The 21,437-nt window shown below is 33.2% G+C and overlaps 2 protein-coding genes across 2 annotated transcripts; one reads left to right on the top strand and one right to left on the bottom strand.

Moving 5' to 3' along the window:
* Positions 1–352: 352 nt before the first annotated feature.
* Positions 353–3,836, bottom strand: LOC131623946 (uncharacterized protein At1g51745-like). Its single transcript, XM_058894948.1, has 4 exons — positions 3,409–3,836; positions 2,586–3,139; positions 2,229–2,504; positions 353–1,731 (listed from the first exon to the last, which is right to left on the bottom strand). The coding sequence occupies exons 1-4, from the start codon at positions 3,564–3,566 to the stop codon at positions 539–541; spliced, it is 2,181 nt and encodes a 726-aa protein (XP_058750931.1). The 5' UTR covers positions 3,567–3,836; the 3' UTR covers positions 353–538.
* Positions 3,837–13,286: 9,450 nt separating this feature from the next.
* LOC131623945 (altered inheritance rate of mitochondria protein 25-like) lies at positions 13,287–20,495 on the top strand. The gene is made up of 11 exons (XM_058894947.1): positions 13,287–13,753; positions 14,172–14,258; positions 14,453–14,494; positions 14,597–14,641; positions 17,847–17,912; positions 18,040–18,096; positions 18,192–18,253; positions 18,832–18,952; positions 19,729–19,806; positions 19,883–19,989; positions 20,186–20,495. Exons 1-11 carry the CDS (start codon positions 13,424–13,426, stop codon positions 20,214–20,216), a joined length of 1,026 nt encoding a protein of 341 aa, XP_058750930.1. The 5' UTR covers positions 13,287–13,423; the 3' UTR covers positions 20,217–20,495.
* The last annotated feature ends 942 nt before the right edge of the window (positions 20,496–21,437 follow it).

The following is a 21,437-nucleotide window of genomic DNA, read 5'->3' as shown; positions in this document are numbered from 1 at the left end:
TTTGATAGTTCCAAAGAAAGAAAAAAGAACAAACAATATCCATAAAAGGAAAAATGATATAAAAAAGAAAAGGAAAAGAAGAATTAGTAAAAAAAGAGAAAAAGAAAGAAAAATAGAACTCAAAAGAAACAAAAATCTATTCATTCCAGATAATTTCCCCGAAAAATAAGCAAACAAAAAGTTTTTATCATTGTCTTCAAGGCAAACACTTGTTCACTCAATAAACAATTCTCAAAGTCAAAGATTTCTAACAACTTTATCAAAAGTTATCTCCCAATCGAAAAAAAATATCGAAGCTATCGTAACTCAGACTATTCACTCAAAACGAATTTTACCCATGACAGCAAAACAATTGCATGTAATCTTTTTATTTATCTTCAATAGATACAGGATGAATAGAGAACTATACACCATATCAATCCTTAAAATGCAGACAATAAATTGAAAAGGATTTCCATATACTGGAAACAAGACATCCTCAAGAAATTGTGCTATCACTCTAAGATTATTCTTTTCCATATAAAAATGTACATGTAACCTATGAATTTCTCTCCACACCAGTATTCGGCAATGCTGCTTTCAATGGTGGCCTATTAATCTTCTCAAGTAATCTACTAAATACTAACTGGACTGGTATGCAAGCAACTGTGGTGGGTCCAGAGATTTCTGGTTTAATTAATCTATCTGTTTGATAACTACTTATATCATGCAATGGATTTCTAAGTCTATGTTCAATAGATAACGAGGACAGAGTTCTAATTTTCTGGTTAGATGACAAGCTCGACTTCTTTGGCGCCTTTTTATAGAACTTTTTGTTGCCACTCTTCTTTTGGAGGCTTGCTTTATGACTGGAACTTCCAGAGTTTTGTTTTTTATAATCAAAGCTTTGTTGTTGATCTAAGGAGGGAAACTCGCCAGCAACTTCAGCACCATTTGATGAAAATACATGTGTGCGAGGAACACGAAAATTTGCTGTTCTCCTTGCAGTGCTCCATCCTTGTCGAAGCACACTGCTTTCCTCAAGACCAATCCCGTCATTACTGAAGTCATCAATTGCAGAAAAAAGGGCATCAGAAGAACCATCCTTAAGGACCTCAACCTGAATTGGGTGCCCTATTATTGCCTTCCCGTCTAATTTACTCATGAGAGAAATAATGGGTACAGGCTCCTTCCGATATCCTGCTTGAACCTTCACGTCTACGTTAATCAGCACCGACCTCGTCCTCCCACTGACATGATAACCATTGCTATGCGTTGGAGTAGAACCATTCATATCCCAATATTCTTTTGAAGCAAGATGTTCATCCGAGGCCAAGTCATTCCACTTAGCACCACGATGAGTTCTATTTTGAACTTTTGATACAGCTCTTGGAGTGGGAGAGTATTCATCTTCCGATCCCAACATTTGATCATCGTCATATAGTGCATCATCGCTGAAATCATTTCTGTAACAATGCAAACTTGAACCCATTCTCTTGTGACTTAAATTAGGTCTTCCATCTTCAAAATCCACTTCTGCTTCACATATAACACTTTTTCCGTCAGGGGGACCATAAGACCTCTTTACAAGATTCCGACTATTCCTTTTCCCTTTTAGTTGCCATTTAGACATGGCTTCATGACAAGATGTCAGTTCACGAGGATAGAGGTGAGGCATGTCGCCGGTCACTGCTAATTCATCAAGCTCCTCACTGCTAGTGCTCTCATGTTCTTCAAAATCCCGGCCAGTTTCTGCAGGTACAGTAACATTCAAAGAACCATAAAGGATGATGTAAAAGAAAGATTAAACATATAGTCCAACAAAAAAATTTAACCCTTTATTAAGAATGAAGTCGTAACTTGAGAACGTCAATCCCTTAGATGGCCAAAAATAAACAAATTAGAAGTGACCTCCTAATCATATAATTCATGAAAGCTGGTTGTAACTAAAACATGCATGATAGCAACAATTAGCCTTGTTTCCCTTCTCTTGACTCTAACAACCTGGACCTTCACAAATCGGATTGCTCAAAAAATATATTTTTAACTCTCAAAATCTTTTTCACAGGTGTTGAATGCTTGCATAAAAAAAGGTTAAGAGAAGTAAATTCACAAAATGACAGACACTGACAGAATGAAGTACTGGAATCAACAAGTGGTGTGTTATTTTTTCCTTAATCTTGTTATGTTGTAGCAAATTTATAGTGCATCATACTGTTGAGACAGCATATGAATGACAGAAACCTAACCTGTAAGTATCACCTTTGCTTCCATGTCAGGTTCTGTCTCAGAAGAATCTGAATCAGAAACAGTAGAGTCTGTTTCTGAAGAGCCAGATTCAACATCCATAAAAGTTGACTCAGTCTCTCCAACCAAAGAACCGCGATAAGGAAACTCCCCTCCAAGTTTGGGAGATGACATCTCAGCAAGGTCTAGTCTCTCTTTGTATTCAAGAGAATCACTAGACTCGGACGGAAAATAAAAATACCTGCTCTTCTTTTCCCGGGTTGATATTTGCCTAGCCCCTGGAAACAGAACCATGCTCAGAGTATACCCTAAAACATATTACTAATTTTCACCAGTGAATTAGGATTAAAGAATTATACCATTTGTCTGGAGTGCACTCCGCGTAATAATACTATCATTTACAAGAGCCTGAGCACCCTCATCAACTGAAAGATTCTGAGAAACACGTCGATCCACGGGGGATGGGAGGTTCTCTTTCAAGGGTGGAATTTTGATTCCAAAACCCTGCAAGCCTCTCGTCCGAGGAGTCATATCGCATAGATCTACTTCCATATCCCTAGCTACCTCCAAAGGAAAACAATCTCCAGCAACTTCATTTTCACAAGACACATGTGATTTCAAATTTAAATGTTTTTCAGCATCATTGATTTCCCCGAACACTGCCAAACCCTTTTTAACAGAACTAGCCGATCTACAACTGGTTCGATCAGAAGCAATGGCAACTTTTGCCTGCTTTTTCACCAACTGCCTCTCGAGTTCAAGAGCATGAAGAATGGCATCTTCACGGCGGGCATATTTTTCTCGTTTTTTCAGAGGCATCTCGTGAGAGGATTCAACTTTTTCAATACAATCATCAAACTCGCCGCATCGGAATGACTTGACACGTTTGGATTTCTCCAAATTGTACCAATCTCTGCAAAGAACAATAACCCACCAAATAACAGATTAATTAACAATTTAAAACATACACATTAATGATTTGTACATCTCATATGCATTAAATCATCAAAATAACAACAATGAATGAAACTAATAATGATCATAACCTCAGATTATAGAATTCTACACGGGTTATGGTGACTAACATAGTTGCAAAGACGCAATTAATCAACGAGTATAATGTAACAAAAGCATGAAAAGTGGAGTAGTTAAGTTAACAACTGAAAGGAGATAGAGAGTTACACGCTAGCATCTTCTCTGCCGAGAAGCTTAACCGGAGTTCCTGAACGAGGAGAAGTGAGATGAGAAGTGGAGAGATCATCGGTGCCGAGTATTTGACCCGGCCACCACGACCCGTTTCGCCGGCGAACCCATACGATGGATCCGACGCTGCAGTTCATTATCCGCTTTCACCCTCTTTTTCTGGGAGCGAGAGGAATGAGGGTTGACGGAGGTTGGTTGTGGCTCAGGTCAGCCAACGGCGGAGAACGGAGGATCCGGGAACCGGCGGTTGAATCATGACCCGGTTATTGGAAACTGGGTTAGGGCAAATGTTTTTAAGATTTGGGGTTTTTTTTGGGATTCAATTTTGATCTCCCTATACAAAAAAAAAAAATCTCCTCTTACACGTTGGGGTTGGGTTGAATTGTGAATCTGTCGGTGGTTAAATGTTTATTATTTCTTACAAATATATTATTTATACAGGTTTATCTATTTATTAGACTTTAATTAGTACTATACGCTTTTTTTATTTTTGTTTTATTTTTTTTTTGAATGAATAAGGCCTTTTTCTTTATTGTTTGAATGAATAAATGTAAATAGATATCCACGAGGACGGATATTATGATATATGTGTCCGTCTTGTTGGATAAATTTCTTTATTGTTTGAATGAATAAATGTAAATAGATATCCATGAGGACGGATATTATGATATATCTGTCTGTCTTGTTGGATAAATATGATATTCATATTTATCTCATATCCGTCAGTGAAAATGTTGAAGTGAGGTATGGAAAGGGGTTCCACGTGACTAATCCCGACCCGGTCTCGGAGGCGACGGCACCGAGGCGACGACACTGTGGCCACAGGGCGTTTTTGACTCCTGCCAGAATCGAACCCGGGTACTAGCCGGTTCCGTCCCTTTTTAGAGAAAACTCATTTGTCAACTGAGTCAACCCTTTGAGGTTAGATTTCTAGTTTTTTTAGTAGATGAAAAGATAAAATATAATAAACTAATAATATTTAAATAATTTTTATAATTTATTAACGAATACGGATATCTGCGGGTATGGATAACATTAAACCCGTATCCATATCCATTAATAAATGGGTATTTAAATATTCATTTATTTTATTCGCGGATATCTTTTAAACTACCCGCCCCGTATCCGTGACGGATTTTATCCGCGGATATATGCGGGTATGGATACTTTTGTCATCCCTAAATAAGACTGTGTCTACTTTTATACAGTTATTTATTTATGCGTCAAAATTCCAAGTGTATTTTTGAAAAATATTTAGATAGACACAACTATAGCATTTGGAGTGTGTTTGTTTCAAGGTTGAAATATGGCTATGGGAATGCAACATTCTATGTTTGATTCAAGTTTTAAAAAAGTATTCCAAAACATTTTTCAATTCTTATTCCAATACTTAAAAGGGTGGGAATATAACATTCTTATGGAATAAGTTCAACCGACTCTAACTTCCCATTATCACTCACATTTACTATTATTTTTTATTTTAATATAATTTTAAATTAAACAAATTTTATCATTATTCTTAAGAAATTAAGTTCTTACCAAACACATAAGTTGAAATATTATTCCAAGGAATACTAATCCTAGGAATACCATTCCAAAGAATAATTTTTCTAACCTTGAAATAAACACACCCTTGGATTTACACATAATCAATCACAATTTTTTTTATTAATTAAAAGGTAAAAATAAAATTGTCTTTCTCCTCCATTATCGCAATTACCCTATGATTCCAATTAAAAACGAAGTTAAAATTTAAATAAATTTGAATTATCTCTCTTTTTATTGGTTGTTCCTAAAAATATGAATTTAGATTCGTATTCATGCAAGTATTTATCTATATTTTTTCAAAAACATTCACTTATATTTTCTTGGAAGTAAATAATTGTGAAAATAATCCGCAACCAACATATAAAAGTGGCAACATAAAGAAATGAGACTCAGTGCATGTGTAAAAAAATCTTTTTGATAATTAAATCTTGTAGTGTTGATATTGTAAAGTAACTGACTTGTATTTATTATTTAAAAGATTAAATATCAAATTTTCTAATTGAAAAGAGTTATTAATTTTAAATAAATAATATTTAGATTGTTATTTGTAGTGTTATATTTTTATTGGGTTCCTAAGAAAGGGTAGCTTATGAGGAATGTCATTAAGAAAGTTAGAGATAAGACGTCCAGTGAAGCCATAGATCGACTGATATGGGCCACGAGGCCACCTAAATGCGACCAGACAACCCGCTCGATTGGGTTCTCATTGTCCTAATTGCCTAGTGGACGTGGGCGATGACAAGGGCACATAATGACTGACTAAACATAGTCAGTCATGAGGAAAACTCACTTCTTCCATAATTATAGGGAGACTAAGTCTTTTCTTGAACATTTCCTTGGTCATGAAGGTGAGGCATAACCGTCCATTTACTTTACAAACCCAAGAGAGCATGTATAAATATCTCTCCTCAAATGGGGAATGAGAGACTCTCAAGTAACACATACTTATCCACATGAAAATATCATTCAAACACTACTTAAAAAGCACTCTGCTCCGAGTAACGCTAATTACCAAACTCCAACTGTCCACCTGCAACCTAGTAGTATCGGCCACCATCAGGACCACTCACCTCACGTGAGTTGACTCCTTCAATACTCTCAAAAACCTCCACAAAAAGGCTACTCGCCACTGTGGGCTAACCCTCACCCATTTCATTAAAAAATTTATGTTTTATATGAGTTTTTTTTAGAAGATTTTCTTGTGACATGTGATTGTGATGCTATAAAATATACATATTGATATATTCCGTTAAGTAAAAAAAAATATGATTAAATTTTGTCATTTAAATTTTGTTTTTGTCTTTTTTTAATAATCAATTCTTTCTATTCCCATCGATCTTTATTATGAAAAAAAAACTATTTTTCAGATTTATTAAATAGTTAACGTATGTAGACTAAGTTTAGACTAGATACATTGTTGTCTAAATACTTTTTAAGGGACCAAAATGAACTCCCAAAGTATATATAAGGGAGTAAAACATGTATTTAGCCTACATTGTTTATTCGATGAATTTAAAAAGTAAATTTTATCTTATAATAAGAACAAATGAAGTATTTGAATGAGAGATTAATCATGTGAACATTATTTGATTTCCATTTTCGATGGTATGGCCTATATGTATCTAGTTATGAGTTTTTTCGTATCCATAAGAACATTCATACGTCAAATTAAGGCATAACATAATTAGGTTATGAGTGAGTTTAAGAATGTATAATCATATATGAGGGGTGAAACTCCTATTTATAATGTTTATGGGTTCTTATATATTTTGGTTTGTTGTTATATAAACTAAAATGACCATTGAGACCACCGAGACTAGGTTTATGTGTGTGTGTGTGTGTATCTTATAGTTGAGATAGGTAGTGACGCAGACGCATCTATAAGTCAAATAAGTTTTCTTGTATGAGAAACGACAAAGACGTGCATTGTCCTTTAAAAATGTTATATCCATAAGATCTTATATCGTGGATGATATTGGAGGAAGTTTTCATGTGACATCATCCCTTTTGCATAATATTTGCATGTAATATCTTATTTGGTGGGGTAGGCTATTGGTCATGGTTTGTCTGTGCAACAAAAATGTAGATGGTGTTTAATCCAATTCTTTGGGCCTCTTAGGATAAACTCTTAGACCCTTAGCTATCTTGACATGTAATAAGTCTAAAAGTTTTGAAGTATAAAAATACAAAAACTTATAGATCAAAAATATTTTCCTGCTATGATGCGCTTTTGCCCTGAGGTTGTACATCTTGCCTACTAAACTTACACCTCATATCTAAGGTGGAAGTCTAAGTGTTGATTTGAGTTAGAAAAGTGTTTATATGTCTTTGTAATTTGTGCACTGGCGTGTATCCATGTTGTTTCTTGTTTGACAATTTATTTTCTATATTTAATTTGGATTAACTAATCTACTTTGCATGCAATAAACATTCGTTCTAAAATGGACGTTAATGCATTTTGGACCTTTTATTTCACTTCCATTTTTACCATTTGATTTACACCCCATTTAACTTATTTGTCTTGTCTATGTTTGTCAATTCTATAGCATTGACTTACTTTGTTCTCACGCCCATTTATAGTGCTTATACATTTTCTTAGTTCATATGTCTTGCTCTTTATTTTTTATTCTCGATCTATTCTTCCACATTCTCCTTTTATATGCGTATGTTCCTTTTTTTTATTGTATCATATTGTAGTCATTAGAAATAATCGGGGGAAATTTGTGTAAGTCAATAACTTGGAGATGACTTATATAATGTGTTTGATGTGTCCCTTAAAACTCTGTTTAAGGATGTTGGAATGAAATTTTATTCATCTTCTTTAAATATGTATAATATGGGTTTAAATCATTGAGGATTATTCTATAAACCAAACAAAAAACTATAAAATAATTAAAAATCTCACTATATTTTGTAGGAAAAAAACATTTTGTATATTCAATCCACCTTTATAATTGAACACCAAGTTATAAATAATAAAGCAAGTAATTTGATACTGAAAATGAGGTGTATCATGATGAACTAGATGCCTTGAGAAAGAGGAGTTATGCTACTTCTACATTTATCGAATATCTTTTCCAAGGGTGTGACTTCAATTTCCCTTTATCGATTTTGAATGTGAATTATGTGATAGTTGAGTATCGCTCCCTCTTAACTTCATTTTAATAGTAGGTTTTTTATTAAACAGTTTGAACTTTGTTGCCCTCACTAGAAAGTTATGTGATTTTTATTTATCTTCTTTTGTTTTTGTACTTTAAAAGTTATCGGTGAGGTCGGTTTATTCTCATTGAATGCTATACTTGATTGGAATATTTTAAGTCTCTTCGATTCTTCACATGAAATCTTGAAAAATAATCTCTTTGAAGCTTTTTATGTTCCTGGTGAAAGACTTATGAAAAAGAGGTACAATTTGAGTGGATGTCAAAGTGCATGGTCTTTCAGAAATGTTATCTCCATAAGTTCTTACCTTTTTCATTATTCACAGATAAAAATTGCTTACCATAAGTCATACATCATGATTGATTTTCCAACCACTATCTCACATCATCCTCAAAAACTCACATTTGAATAAATGTTTCAAACTTCTAGCAACAATTTGCATCTTACAATCATTCATGAGGTCTGTAATAGGAATGGGGTTATTGAGTTGGATTTCCCGAAGGTAAACCCATCCCCAACTTGTTTCATATTTATCCTAATGGGGACAAGTGAAGGAAAATTGTGATATAATACGTAGCGGAAATTAAAAATTTTCCTTGAGTGATCCTTACGAATGGGCATGATTAGTGATAGAAACAGTTACCTCTTGTGGCGATTGAAACCTTTGATGCCGAATAGAATGAGTGATCACAGGCGTTGATGAAGTACAACGCCTCTACTCAGTCCACACAAACAGATCTCTTCAGTCTCAGTGCTAGCTGATACGAATGAAGGCTTTGAGTAAGAGAGAAGAAAATACACCTAGGGTTTCTTAGAACGAATTTTCATCAAGTCAGAATGCTTATGCACAAAGGTTATATTTATAGAACCACTTGTGTGGGGTGCAAGATAAAAAGCCCACTTAAGTGTACATGCACCATACCTTATGATGTACCGTATACCACTTAAGTGCGTGGTACCTTACCATATTCCGTATTCTACTTAAGTGAATTGTACCTTACGGTGTTCCTTATTTATTTTATCTCTCATTAATCTGTCATTGTGTGTGACCCTGTAGGTTCTCGCGACGTTGGCAATTATATTAAATCACATATTTAACACAATAAACAGTGAACGATATTTAGCAACACATCATTGCTACCCATGTCATGGAAAATGTCATGTGATATGACAAAACCTTTTTCTGTGATAATACTTGTGTGTGCAATTACCCTTTTCCCTTATGTCTATGTTGAACACAAGACATATACCGTGTCACCCTTGTCCAGTTCAATATTGAGCCCTTAGACATCTATCTTGTTACGCAGGATGGGCAAATTCCATCTAGGTCACTCATGTCCCTTAATGTGTTTTTTGGAGTACCCATCAACTGTCTTTATGGTCATCTAGTTACGGACAACATTTGATCAGCAATAAAGTATTCGACTCTACATATAGGGTCCATAGTGGTTTCAAGTCGAAGAGTGGTATACACCACTTATCACCATGAGAATAACTTATGACAAATTGCATAACATTCTATGTAGTATTCTCATCGCGAGTCAATCCAGTATAAATATTACTCCTGATATTTATACCTATGTTAATACTTGATAACTCCTTATCCATGATCCATGAGATGTGATCATCAGTCTATCTACATAATAATCTCAATGCTTTAATGTTATCCCACTTCATAATAAAGCTCGCCTACGAATACTTTAAGCATAGTGTCCTTATGTTTAATGATTCTCATGATTAAGTCAAACTTAACACTTCATTAAACGGACTAGATATTCTAGGGACTTTATTATTTTGGAAAAACAAACATAATAAAGAAATGCCTTTTATTATTAATAAATTATTCGATACAAGTACCAAAAGTATTGGCCTCTAAGGCTTACACCAACAAGCTCCCTGTCTATATGGTTAACCATATTCGATTCATCACTAGAATACATGTCATTAACATCTACATTACTAAGGTCAGTAATGGGGATATCTAAATTGGGTTCCCTAGGTCTATCATATTCAAGATTCAAGTTCTTAACCTCATTTACAGGCATGGATTTACCACTCTTTCGTTCCTTTTTTAGTTTAATATAGGTTGTTAAGGCTTTAAAATGTCAAAGAATGGTTGAGTAATGCCTTTTATATATTAGGCATTTGGGATTTATGAAAGCACTGGTAGTTCTGATAGTGACTCTTTTTTTCATGTTCTTTATCAAGAACTCTGAAAAATCAATAGCGGATACAAATGCTAAGTATTTTGACTTTGAAGATTTTGTGTCTCTGTATTCTAGGGAGGACAAAATCGATGCCTTTCAATGACATATTAAACTTTCCAATATTGGACACAAAGGAGATGTTATTTTAAATTTGTGCTATGAAGAAGGGGGGCCAATATGGCCGTTTTGGATGTCATTCACGATTTAAGGGTTTTGATACCCTCCACATTTTTTAAAGTTGAGTTCTTAGTGATTGCAAATGCTTATCGTTCTCATATTATGTCCAATGTCTACAGCGTGATTAAGGCGTTCAAAATTATATGCCGATAATTGGAAGTCTTCCCCATCATTGGGGTGTTATTTTGTTTTTATGTTACCAAAGACAGCGCCAAAAGTGGTTGGGTAACATTAGGTGTCATATCATAAAGAAAATTGTTCAAGTCCCGTTCAAACCCCTACAAAAATTGGAAGGACATATTTATGAAGGTTATAGGGCTGATTGATAACTCAATGATCACTGTCTGAGCGGATGACGCCCCTCACTTCCCTATATCATGGATACAAGATCTATCATTGGCTTTAACTTTTACTACCTCATCAATATTGATAAATAGGTGGTTTAAGTTTAGCATGAATTCAAAGTCATGAGTTCTCGCACCATGATCACCCTAGGTCGGGGGGGGGGGGGGGGAGAGAACGAGATATATGAATACTTATGTAAGTTCTCGCGCCATGATCACCTTAAAACACACCTCTGATGATGCCCATCCCCCTAAGATCCAAAAGCAAAGCAAAAGATATTCCCCAGTTCTGAAGGATGATCAAATAATGATCCTTGAAGACGAATGAGGGGCATCGCCAACAAAGGATGATTCTCTCCCTCAATATTCTACATGAAATGATACAACATTTGATGTTGCTAAGTTCACTGGAGCTCGTCTCCCTTTTCTTGAGGACTTACATATTAACTTCAAGGCCGTCCATAATATCTCGCCTTTCAAGTTGTCTAATTTGGCAGAGAATTACCTGCTAAAGGGTCTTTTGGTAAAGCGAGTCCAACGAGAGAAATATACTCAAGTTGTTAGCGAGTTGAAATATCAACTCTCTATGGTTAAGGGAAAGCATTGCATTAAGCCAAAAGAGAATAAGGACATTGCTAAAAGCGAATGGGTAATTGAAATCCTTACTTAAAAAGACAGCACTAGAGGCATTGGATCTCGTTGCCTCAGAGAAAATCTTTAAAATATATCTTGAGGGGCTCCTCAATTATATGAAGAAAATGAAGGGGAGTTGTCCACACTCAAGGATGAATTTGTGAAAACTTTTGACCAATATTTCGAGTGGGCTAAGGAGTATATAACCTTCCTTTACCCTTGGTTGACCTGAGCTAAAAGGACTTGTTCAAAGTGATCAATGATGGACACTTGGTAGACGAGGAGGAGGTTCCATCTCCAGAATAGGCTGAAGCGTCTCACAACGATGGTGCCCAGACTGAGTAGGAAGGCGACAATGTGGCAGAGGAAATTCCCAAGGAGAGCATTGATCACTTAAAAAATGTTCCATATGAACAACGACGTTCTAAGGAAAGCCAATGATTTTAGGGTTTAGTTATTTTTGCCTTTCTGGATTTTTTGTAATTGCATCCCAATGGCGTCTTTCTTTAGAAATTTGTTGTCTAGGATTTTGAACTCCTTGAGAGGTTCATTCTTTTGCTGATGTTGTTGGATGTGAAGGAAACTATTCTCTAGAGTTTGATTATGGCGACGTAAGTCGTCCATGTCAGTGCACATTTTTGCCATGGCATTCTCATCATTGTCATACTCACTATTTGTCGGAGTTGCTACCTTCTTATTCACCATGATGGACAAAGGAGTTGGACACGAGGATGGAAAACTAATTGAATATCGTGATGTTGTCCCATAATAGTTTTACCGGGCCCCCACAACGGACGCCAATTTTACTTGCTAAAAGTACAATACGTGATAACCTTTTGTAACATATGACTGTGGGAGGTTTTTAAGGTTGTTGTGGTGTTAGAGTCAACACACGCAGGGATGTTGAGAGACTCTATATATGGTGTTTTTGAAGTGAGTCAAATGTCCCTCTCAATCTCAGGGTTGAGGTATTTATATAAGTCTCTTGGGCTTATGGGTAGCAAACAGGCCCAGCCCGTTGGACATATGCCCGTTTTGCCTGCATTTCAGTGCGAGACAGGCCTAAATACTGCGCGCAAGGTGTTTGCCGCCCCTACTTGGAGCTGGATCTTAGACTCCAAGAAAGTAATACTAACTCTCAAGAGCATGAGAAGCAGACGATCATCTCCGATATTATTTTGGATAGCGTACTTTCTTCATTTTGACTTTTTTTCTCATACCGTTATGGATAAGGATACATCATTTCCACAATTTTATAGAAAAGCAAGTGATATTAAAAATAGGCGCCATAGTCAAATAATAAACGCTCGTTCCAATAAATGAACAACTAAAAAATTTGATATGGGTGATTACGCGACATTTTTTAATGAACTTCCTATACGCCGCATCAAATGGTTAAATATAGTAAAATGAAAATGTAACCTAAAATATAAAATAATTTAAAAGTAAATTTACAATGAAATTTATAATTACTTACAATGTAAACAGTCAATTCCTTCATTTTATTCATTTTATATGTGATTAAAATGAAAATTAAATTTCTTTTGAACTTCTATAATTAACTCAACGACATCTCAATTAAATTCTTATAAAAGAATCCATAAATCCATAATTTTTATGTTGACTTCCACTCTCTTCCCAAAAATTTCAATAACACAAATTATTTAACTTGGATGAAATAATGAATCATGCAAGAGTCAGAAAATAAAAATCTTGAATAAAAATATTAAATTCTTGAGATAATCTTTTCCCCCCTCAAGTGACTATATATTGACCATATTCAATTAACTAATAGCACTAATTACATTTTCCATTTTTCTTCCTACCATCAATTTATGCATATCACAATCACTCCTTCACATGTTCATCTTATACTGCTGTATCTGATTCATCAACCTTCGATTTCCCCTTAATCAAAAAAGCGCGATGATGAATCGCTTAAAGGATGGTTGGCGCCACGTATCCAAATCCAATATCAAGAAGCTTCTCGATTTTCGTTTTCACTCAAACATTGTTCATAACCACCGATTTGGAACCGAAGTGGATCATCAATTGAACAGGGACTTTTTCGTCAAACTTTGGGTTTCTGATAGCAGAATGCGAAACCCTAGAGGTAAGAAATTTATCAAATCGGGAGGTATTGATCTTGATCCTAGATGGTTTTCTGCTGGCACCAGTAAACCTAAACGGTCCTTGAAGCAACCTCCTATAAGCCAATCTGTTTCTGAATTTTCTCAACCGGAATCTCCAGAAGAGGTGAAATTTGTGTATTTTTTTATTGCTTTATGGAATTTTATCTTAGAGTTTAGTAATGTGTTTAGGGATTTCAATTTGTGTATTTTTTTATTGCTTTATGGAATTTTATCTTAGAGTTTAGTAATGTGTTTAGGGATTTCAGAAAATTAAAGGAAATATGGTTGCTGTGGTAGCTGTAGTTTCAGGCTAATCATTGTGCATTATGATGCTGCTAGATAAGATTAGAGATTAATCGTAGCATGATTATGGTGTTAGATTAGAGGCTATCTTGGTCTTTGTTAGGGTTTAGGGTGTGATTAGAGCTTAATGGTAAGATGATTATTCACTAAAAGGGTTCCTTAAAGAATACCCTAATTCTATACTCTTTGTTTTAAATTTAACATGGATATTTTTGCTTTCCCCTTCTTGATCTTGTTAGGCCAAGGTAGCTCCTCTGCTTGCCAGGTCCAACTTGCTAATTACTAGAGATATCGAGTGGGCGAATCTTGTGTTGGGATTTGAACAGGTGACCCTCTTGGCCTCTTTATTATTTGATGGTTGGTTCCTTTAGTTGTTTTTGTCACAAAAGCAACTTCTTTATCATTTTCATTTCACGTGATGGATAATTTGTATCCTGAGGTTGCAGGACATTGCTCCAATTTCTTTTAATAAGTTTATTAATCTTGGCTTCATGTCTTAATTTGGTGACTTTGTTTGTAGGAAAATCGTTATGCCATTGTAGATGCATGCTACCCACAGTCGGTCAGTGATAATCCTTATCTCCTGCTCACTACTCAGTTATAGTTTCCTTGCATAGCTCATTATAATGATGGTTGACATTGTTTGCTTCATGTTATGATGCAGCCTGTAGGTTTAATTCGGGAACAGAGCAACGTCATTACCAGACAGGTAATCTTCACTCCCTTTGGTTGCTTATTCTATAATTTTCATTTATTTTCCTCATGGAAATAAGTTTATAATTATATTGTCCGTTTCACCATATCAACAAGAAAGAACTTAGATGCTTGCATATTTGATAGGTAGTTCGAGTTTGTTTGGTGCGCAGGATAAGAGACATGATTTGATAAGTTAATTCTAAGTGTATCCTATCCTGTTTCACTAGTTCAAATTTTTATTCTGAATATGAGCTGGGTTTGAATTCGGCATGATAGAATAAGAAAATAATTTACTAATTTACTCATATAAAATATAATTTAAAATAAAAAATTAAATATGATAAAATATAAATAAAAATTAATTTATGTATGATATTGTCGTAAAGTTAATTTGTAACTTTATATAATATAAAAAATTAAAACCTAATAAATTGAAATATTTAAAAATATGAATATTAATTTTATTTTTTTATCAAATTAAATATATTTCCTTGGAAGGGTAGTTTTATCGTGTATATATATATATATATATATATATATATATATATATATATATATATATATATATATATATATATATATATATATATATATATATATATATATATATATATATATATATATATATATATATATATATATATATATATTAAATTAGAACTTTAGTTATTACGAGAACTGAGAACTTTAATAATAATCATACAATTTAAAATCAATGGTCAGATTTCACTCAAATTTTAAGAGAGTCTTATTTTGTCTATATCATATTCTATCCTTATCCTGTTTTATATCTTATTATTCCTCTATCATATCTTGCGCACCAAACGAGTCTGGTATTAGCTACTCCATACTCTTCTTCTAGGAAAAAGAACAATCTATATGTATGGAGAAGTGATATGAAATGAGTAATACAATGAAAAATTTCCGGATCCGTTTAATGCGCATGATATGATAGAGACATGATAGGATATAAAACAAGATAAGAATAAGATATGATATTAGACATAACAAGACTTATCCTATCATGTGTTTGGTTCATACATGTTACCAAAGATAATAAAAATATATATATATATATATATATATATATATATATATATATATATATATATATATATAAAGTATTTAACAAGGGTAAATTTATCTTTTATATATATATATATAATGTTCTTGTTTAACAAGGGTAAATTTGTCTTTTATATATATATATAATGTCAAGGGTAAATTTGTAACTTAGAAAGATATATTTTCTGACATATATATATATATATATATATATATATATATATATATATATATATATATATATATATATATATATATATATATATATATATATATATATATATATATACAATTTTTAAAAATTAATTTTGTAAAATATTTTAAAATTGATAAAATAAATACATAATTTTAAATAATTAAAAAAAAATTGATTGACACGACTTAGTAAATAATTTATGTTTTTCTTGACAAAGATCATGAATTTTATTGTATATATTAGATAAGCAAAATAAAAGTATGTATATATAATATGTAAATGATAAAACTATTCTTGCAAGAAAATATACTTAATTTGATAAAAAAGTAAAATTAGTATTCATATTTTTAAAATTTTAATAATTATTTTATTTTTAAATATTCAAATTTATTAGGTTAATTTTTTATATTATATAAAATTACAAATTACTTTTATTTATATTTTGTCATATTTAATTTTTTATTTTAAATTATATTTTATAGGGGTAAATTAGTAAATTGTTTTCTTATGCTATTCTGCCGGATTCTAACCCAGCTCATATTTAAAATAAAAATTTGAACTAGTGAGACAGAAAATGATAAGTTTCAGGATTAACTTATCCTATCTTGTTATGTCATCAAACATTAGATTGATTTAGGATATGATACAGTTATCATATCCTGCGCACCAAACAGTCAAAGTTGAACATCTTCATAAAGGAAAAGAGACAATGTGGATAGGAGTGCGATATTTTTTTTTTCAACTAATCATTTGATTATTTATTGATCAATAGTCAATATTAAGGCCCTCATAGGTAGAGTGTCATAAGGATTCCAAAAAAGGCAATCGATAAACTTGTACCAAAATTTCCCAAGATAATGGTCAGTCCTTCGATTGTACTATTGTAAGAATATGTATTGATGTATTCTATTATTAGTCTGATTAAATGACATTTGCTAATTACCTCCAGTCTAGATTGTCACTCCCCAATTAGATTTGACTTGCATTGTGATTCATTATTAAATTGTTTACTTCTATAGATTATATGGGAGGATAGACATACCTTATTTGAATTGAAATTTAATATAAAGGCAACCACCATTAACCTTCCCTAAGGTCTTCTTAAAAATAAAAAATAGCCGCTCTTGTTTAAAGCAAACACCAACCTCCCTTACAGACACCTCCCCTAACACCATTCCATTTGTCCTCCGTTAAGGCTCTTTCATCTCATTCTCATGGCTACTCCCCACTTTCATCTGAAGGCTCTCTCATTTGCCACTTTGCAGATCTAAGTTTTCAAAATAAACTCAGTTGTTTTGGAGTTTTTGTGCCTTTTGCATTAGAGGTTAAACTTAGATATCAACCACGAAGTTTGATCATCACTTCAAGTATGACGCGTAGAGATTTATCTCGTAAAAATGAGCGAGGGGGTTAGCCACTTTATTAACACCCACTCTAAATTTTGACACGGACGATTAGAGCCATGCCTTATAATCATGTAGAATGGAAGTATTTTTTTGACTTGTCTAGGTTTGGGTTATCACAGAGTCATCATATTTTCTAACTTTTACATGGGTGTCACATACTTGGTGTCTATTAGTAATCCCTCTTCTATCTATTCTAAAAAATATCTTCCACCTAGGTGGCATGTGACAGAATTTCAAACATCTATTTCCTGCCATTTTTCCTCGTATCCGTGCAATCTTGCATGGGATCTTAGCCAGTTTTTTTATAAAGAGGGAAAGAAAATTAAAGTGGGATAACAGCTGTTTAGATTTGGGCACTTCGTAGTTTGTACAATGACCAAGGCCTGGTGTGAGTTATTCTGTGTTGAATTCAATAATGGGTTCTCGACTTATATATTTTGGTTTGCAACTCTTGATTTGATCTTTTTCCCTTTTCTACTATTCATCTTTGTATTATGAATTTTTAAATTTTTTTATTTTATTTCATTCCATTTCATCCTTTTTTGCTGCAGTTACTTCGTCTAAGGAGGCCTTTTGTTGCACACATAACTGATGCTGTGGGGAATGAGCTCTTCAGGGTGAGAAAAATATATTTTTGTTCTGCCTTTTTAGTACACAGAAATTTATTAGGATTCACACTAGTGTCTTAGTCTTTAATTAATTTCTCCTTTAGCTTGAGTTAAGAATATTCTTTTATATTGTTAGGTCCGTAGACCCTTTTGGTGGATAACAAGCTCAATTTATGCTGAAATTGATGGTAAGGTATGCCATATTTGTTAACTGTTGTACACTGTTGCTGCATCATTAAGTTATTTATGAGCAATTTGGCTGTTAATTATGTCAAATCCTCTCTTCAGGAAATTGGAGTAGTTCACAGGCGGTGGCATCTCTGGAGGAGACTCTATGATTTGTACCTTGGGTAATATCAAAATAACATGTTTTGAGTTGTAGCTATTTTAATTAATTATAGATATAATATGTTTACAGCCCGGGCAATATAATTTTGTTTTGCTTTAGTCCCTAATGTCAAAAAAGATTCGACCCCAAAACTATGTATTAAAGAGACTAAAACAAAAACAAAAGTATGTTACAGGAACTTAAACAAAAAAGTAAGAAAAAAATCAAAAAATAAAAGAGTCATCTGGAAACCAAAAATGGCCTAGTGATGAAAATGAAAAAAATGAATATATTACAGTGAACAAAAACATATCGAAGCTATTAATTGCAAAAACCATAACATACTTTGTTGCCCTTTTTTGTCCTAGACCTAAATATTTTATTTGGAAATTTTGTCTATGTTTAAACCAAGACATTATGTTATTATCTTGGCCACATTAAAACAATTATAGTTGTGCGGTAATTTTTTTCTTGAATAGATGATGATTATATATGTTCTCTTGATTTATTTTATTGGTTTTATTTGGATTACTCTTAGTGAAATGCTTAAATAAGTTTTGTATATTGCATGAAATAAGTCTCATAGAAGAAGATTTGCAGGAATAAGCAATTTGCGGTGGTTGAGAATCCTGGCTTGTGGAATTGGACATTCACCTTGAAAGATATTGATGGTGAGGTGCTTGCTCAAGTAGATCGAGATTGGAGGGGCTTTGGTTTTGAGGTTGAATTTTCACATTCACTTTTCTTTTTTTGCATAAAAAACTTATGTTATTGTTTTCTTTATTCAAACATATTTGCTAGATGTCCATTACTGTTATTCTCTTTTGCCATGGTTATTTATTGCTAAACATATTAAATAAAATTTCTTTTTCCAAATTTGTATTGCATTATCAGAATTTCCATTAGTTTTGTTCTACAAAATTAATCCAAACTTGTTAACTTTATCAAATGAACCAGTTATTAACAGTGTGTAGATTAAGTTCTTTTAATACTTAAATGCCTTTTGGGGGATTGATCTATTCAATTGTTTTCATTGTTCGGTTTACATTGTTTTAGATAGGTCTGTACCACTGCTCTTATGATGTGGGGGTTAAAAGAGAGAAAGGGTAGTCATTTGTGCCAAGTTCTAAAATATTGCAAAAACCTTGTTTTATTTTGTTATGTCTGTACAGTTAGTCTCATTCAAACCGCCTTATAGCATATTTGGATGAGTGATGGCAGCATCTGGAATCACGTTTGAAAATGTAGATATTTATTAGAGGCTGTGCATGTTTGGCTGGTGTACCAGATATTTTCGCCTCTTGTTTTTTCTTATTTCTTTAGTGCTACAACTTTAACTCTGTGTCTCCTATCGTATTGCTGTACTACTTGTCTAATTGCTTTCGCCGAGTCATTTTACTGATCTGAACCGAAGGATTTTACCTTATTATTCAGACATTTTATCTTATGTATTGAAGTTCAAGCTTGCTGATACACATAATTTTTTGATATGTGCAGATTCTAACTGATGCTGGTCAGTATGTGATTCGATTTGGAGGTTCTGATCCCAGCTCCAAGATTGGTCTTGCTAATGCGGTCAGAATCCCCTATCTTTTTGAAAGAAAACAAACTCCATTTTTCTTAACTAATTGATAAGTTCTTCTTTCTGCAGATTCAAGACCTTGATGTCGGACGCCCACTGACCCTCGCAGAGAGAGCCGTTGCTGTAGCTCTTGCAATATCACTAGATAATGACTACTTCTCAAGACATGGAGGCTGGTAAGTGATTTGGATCTTTGGCCCGACATTGTTTCATGTAAATAGTCTTGAGAAACTTTTGGGCTAGGACTTCATGTACATTCTCTCTTTCCTATTTTTTAATCCAATTCTCTTGTTTTGACTTGCCAATAGTCAGAAAACTGGAAACGGTATTGATCTTTTTTTTTTACTTAATTTTTTTTCTTTGGGTTGCTAGGGGATTACCCTTCTTTGACGTCGGCGAGTAAATTTGATTTGAATGACAGTATCATCTGGTTATCTGTTGGCATCGTAATCCCTGAGGCCCAATCTTTACCATGTAGTTTTTAAATTTGTGTTTCAAGCTAACTTCAAAGATGGCTCCATTTACGTACACATGATAGGTGGTACTTGGTAATGGGTCTATTCATTCATGTAACAAAATGAGAAGTTTAACTCTGATATTTACTTTTGTCTGTTGATTCCTTTTTTGTTGGATGGCAAAGTCATGAGATAGTCCTGATTGATTATTGCTTTGTTAGTTGGTTGATAAAAGTAGAGACTAAAATGCCTTGTTATCTACGAAATTAACACAGCTTCTAGGACCTTTGACCTTGGAAGGTTGAAAACAACAATAATAATTAGGATTTTTATACATGTAGATATTAGTAATATTAAATCAAGTTTTTAGAAGTTACAAAAACTCATGGTATTAAAATACTAACAGATGAAACTTTAACAAAACAGTTGACGACAAAAATTAATAATAATTTAGACGGTGAACATTGTCAAAATATGTTTAGCGAGTAGTTAATTTATATAACAAAGTGCAATAACTTATTAATTATTTAGAAAATGTAATTAGGACTGTTCATAGTTTACATGAGTACACTTAACATCTGGTAGTTCAGGAATTGAAGAGAATTTGCCACTGAAACTGATAAAAACCATAAATTGAAGAACCTGAGTTTTACCTTGATTCTTGTTCTTAAATCTATTATTTCATTATTTCATTTCTCAAAAACTGTTCAAAAGATAATATTCATTTCTAAAAAAAAAGTCACAACCATTATTCTTTTAATTGTCTTCCATTTTCTTTACCTAAACCATGTTTTGCATATTTTTCCGATCTGTCTCACCTAAAAGCTCGACTTGTATTTCATGAGTTACTTTAAAAAGAAAAAAACGAGGCAGTGATTGAACATTGAATCGAAGAGCTAGGTTACAAACCTACACGACAAGAACTTCGTACAGTAGATTAATTATACATAAACCAAATCTAAACAAAATGAGGCCGCATACTGAAGTTGGTGAAGTGAAGATAATGACCTCAGTTTTAGGTTTGTGAAACTTTAGGGTTCGTGTGAGCAGAAAGTTTAGAGAAATCACAACCTGAGAATCCTAGTGCAGTTAGGATTTTGAGAATACGTGAATGAATGCCTATCACTTAAATACAATGATTTTATTTATAAAATCACTTATAGTTTACA

Source organism: Vicia villosa, unplaced genomic scaffold, assembly GCF_029867415.1.
Source record: "Vicia villosa cultivar HV-30 ecotype Madison, WI unplaced genomic scaffold, Vvil1.0 ctg.000089F_1_1, whole genome shotgun sequence".
NCBI classification, from domain to species: domain Eukaryota; kingdom Viridiplantae; phylum Streptophyta; class Magnoliopsida; order Fabales; family Fabaceae; genus Vicia; species Vicia villosa.
The sequence above is the reverse complement of the archived record's forward strand: the minus strand, read 5'-3'. Positions and strand labels throughout refer to the sequence as shown.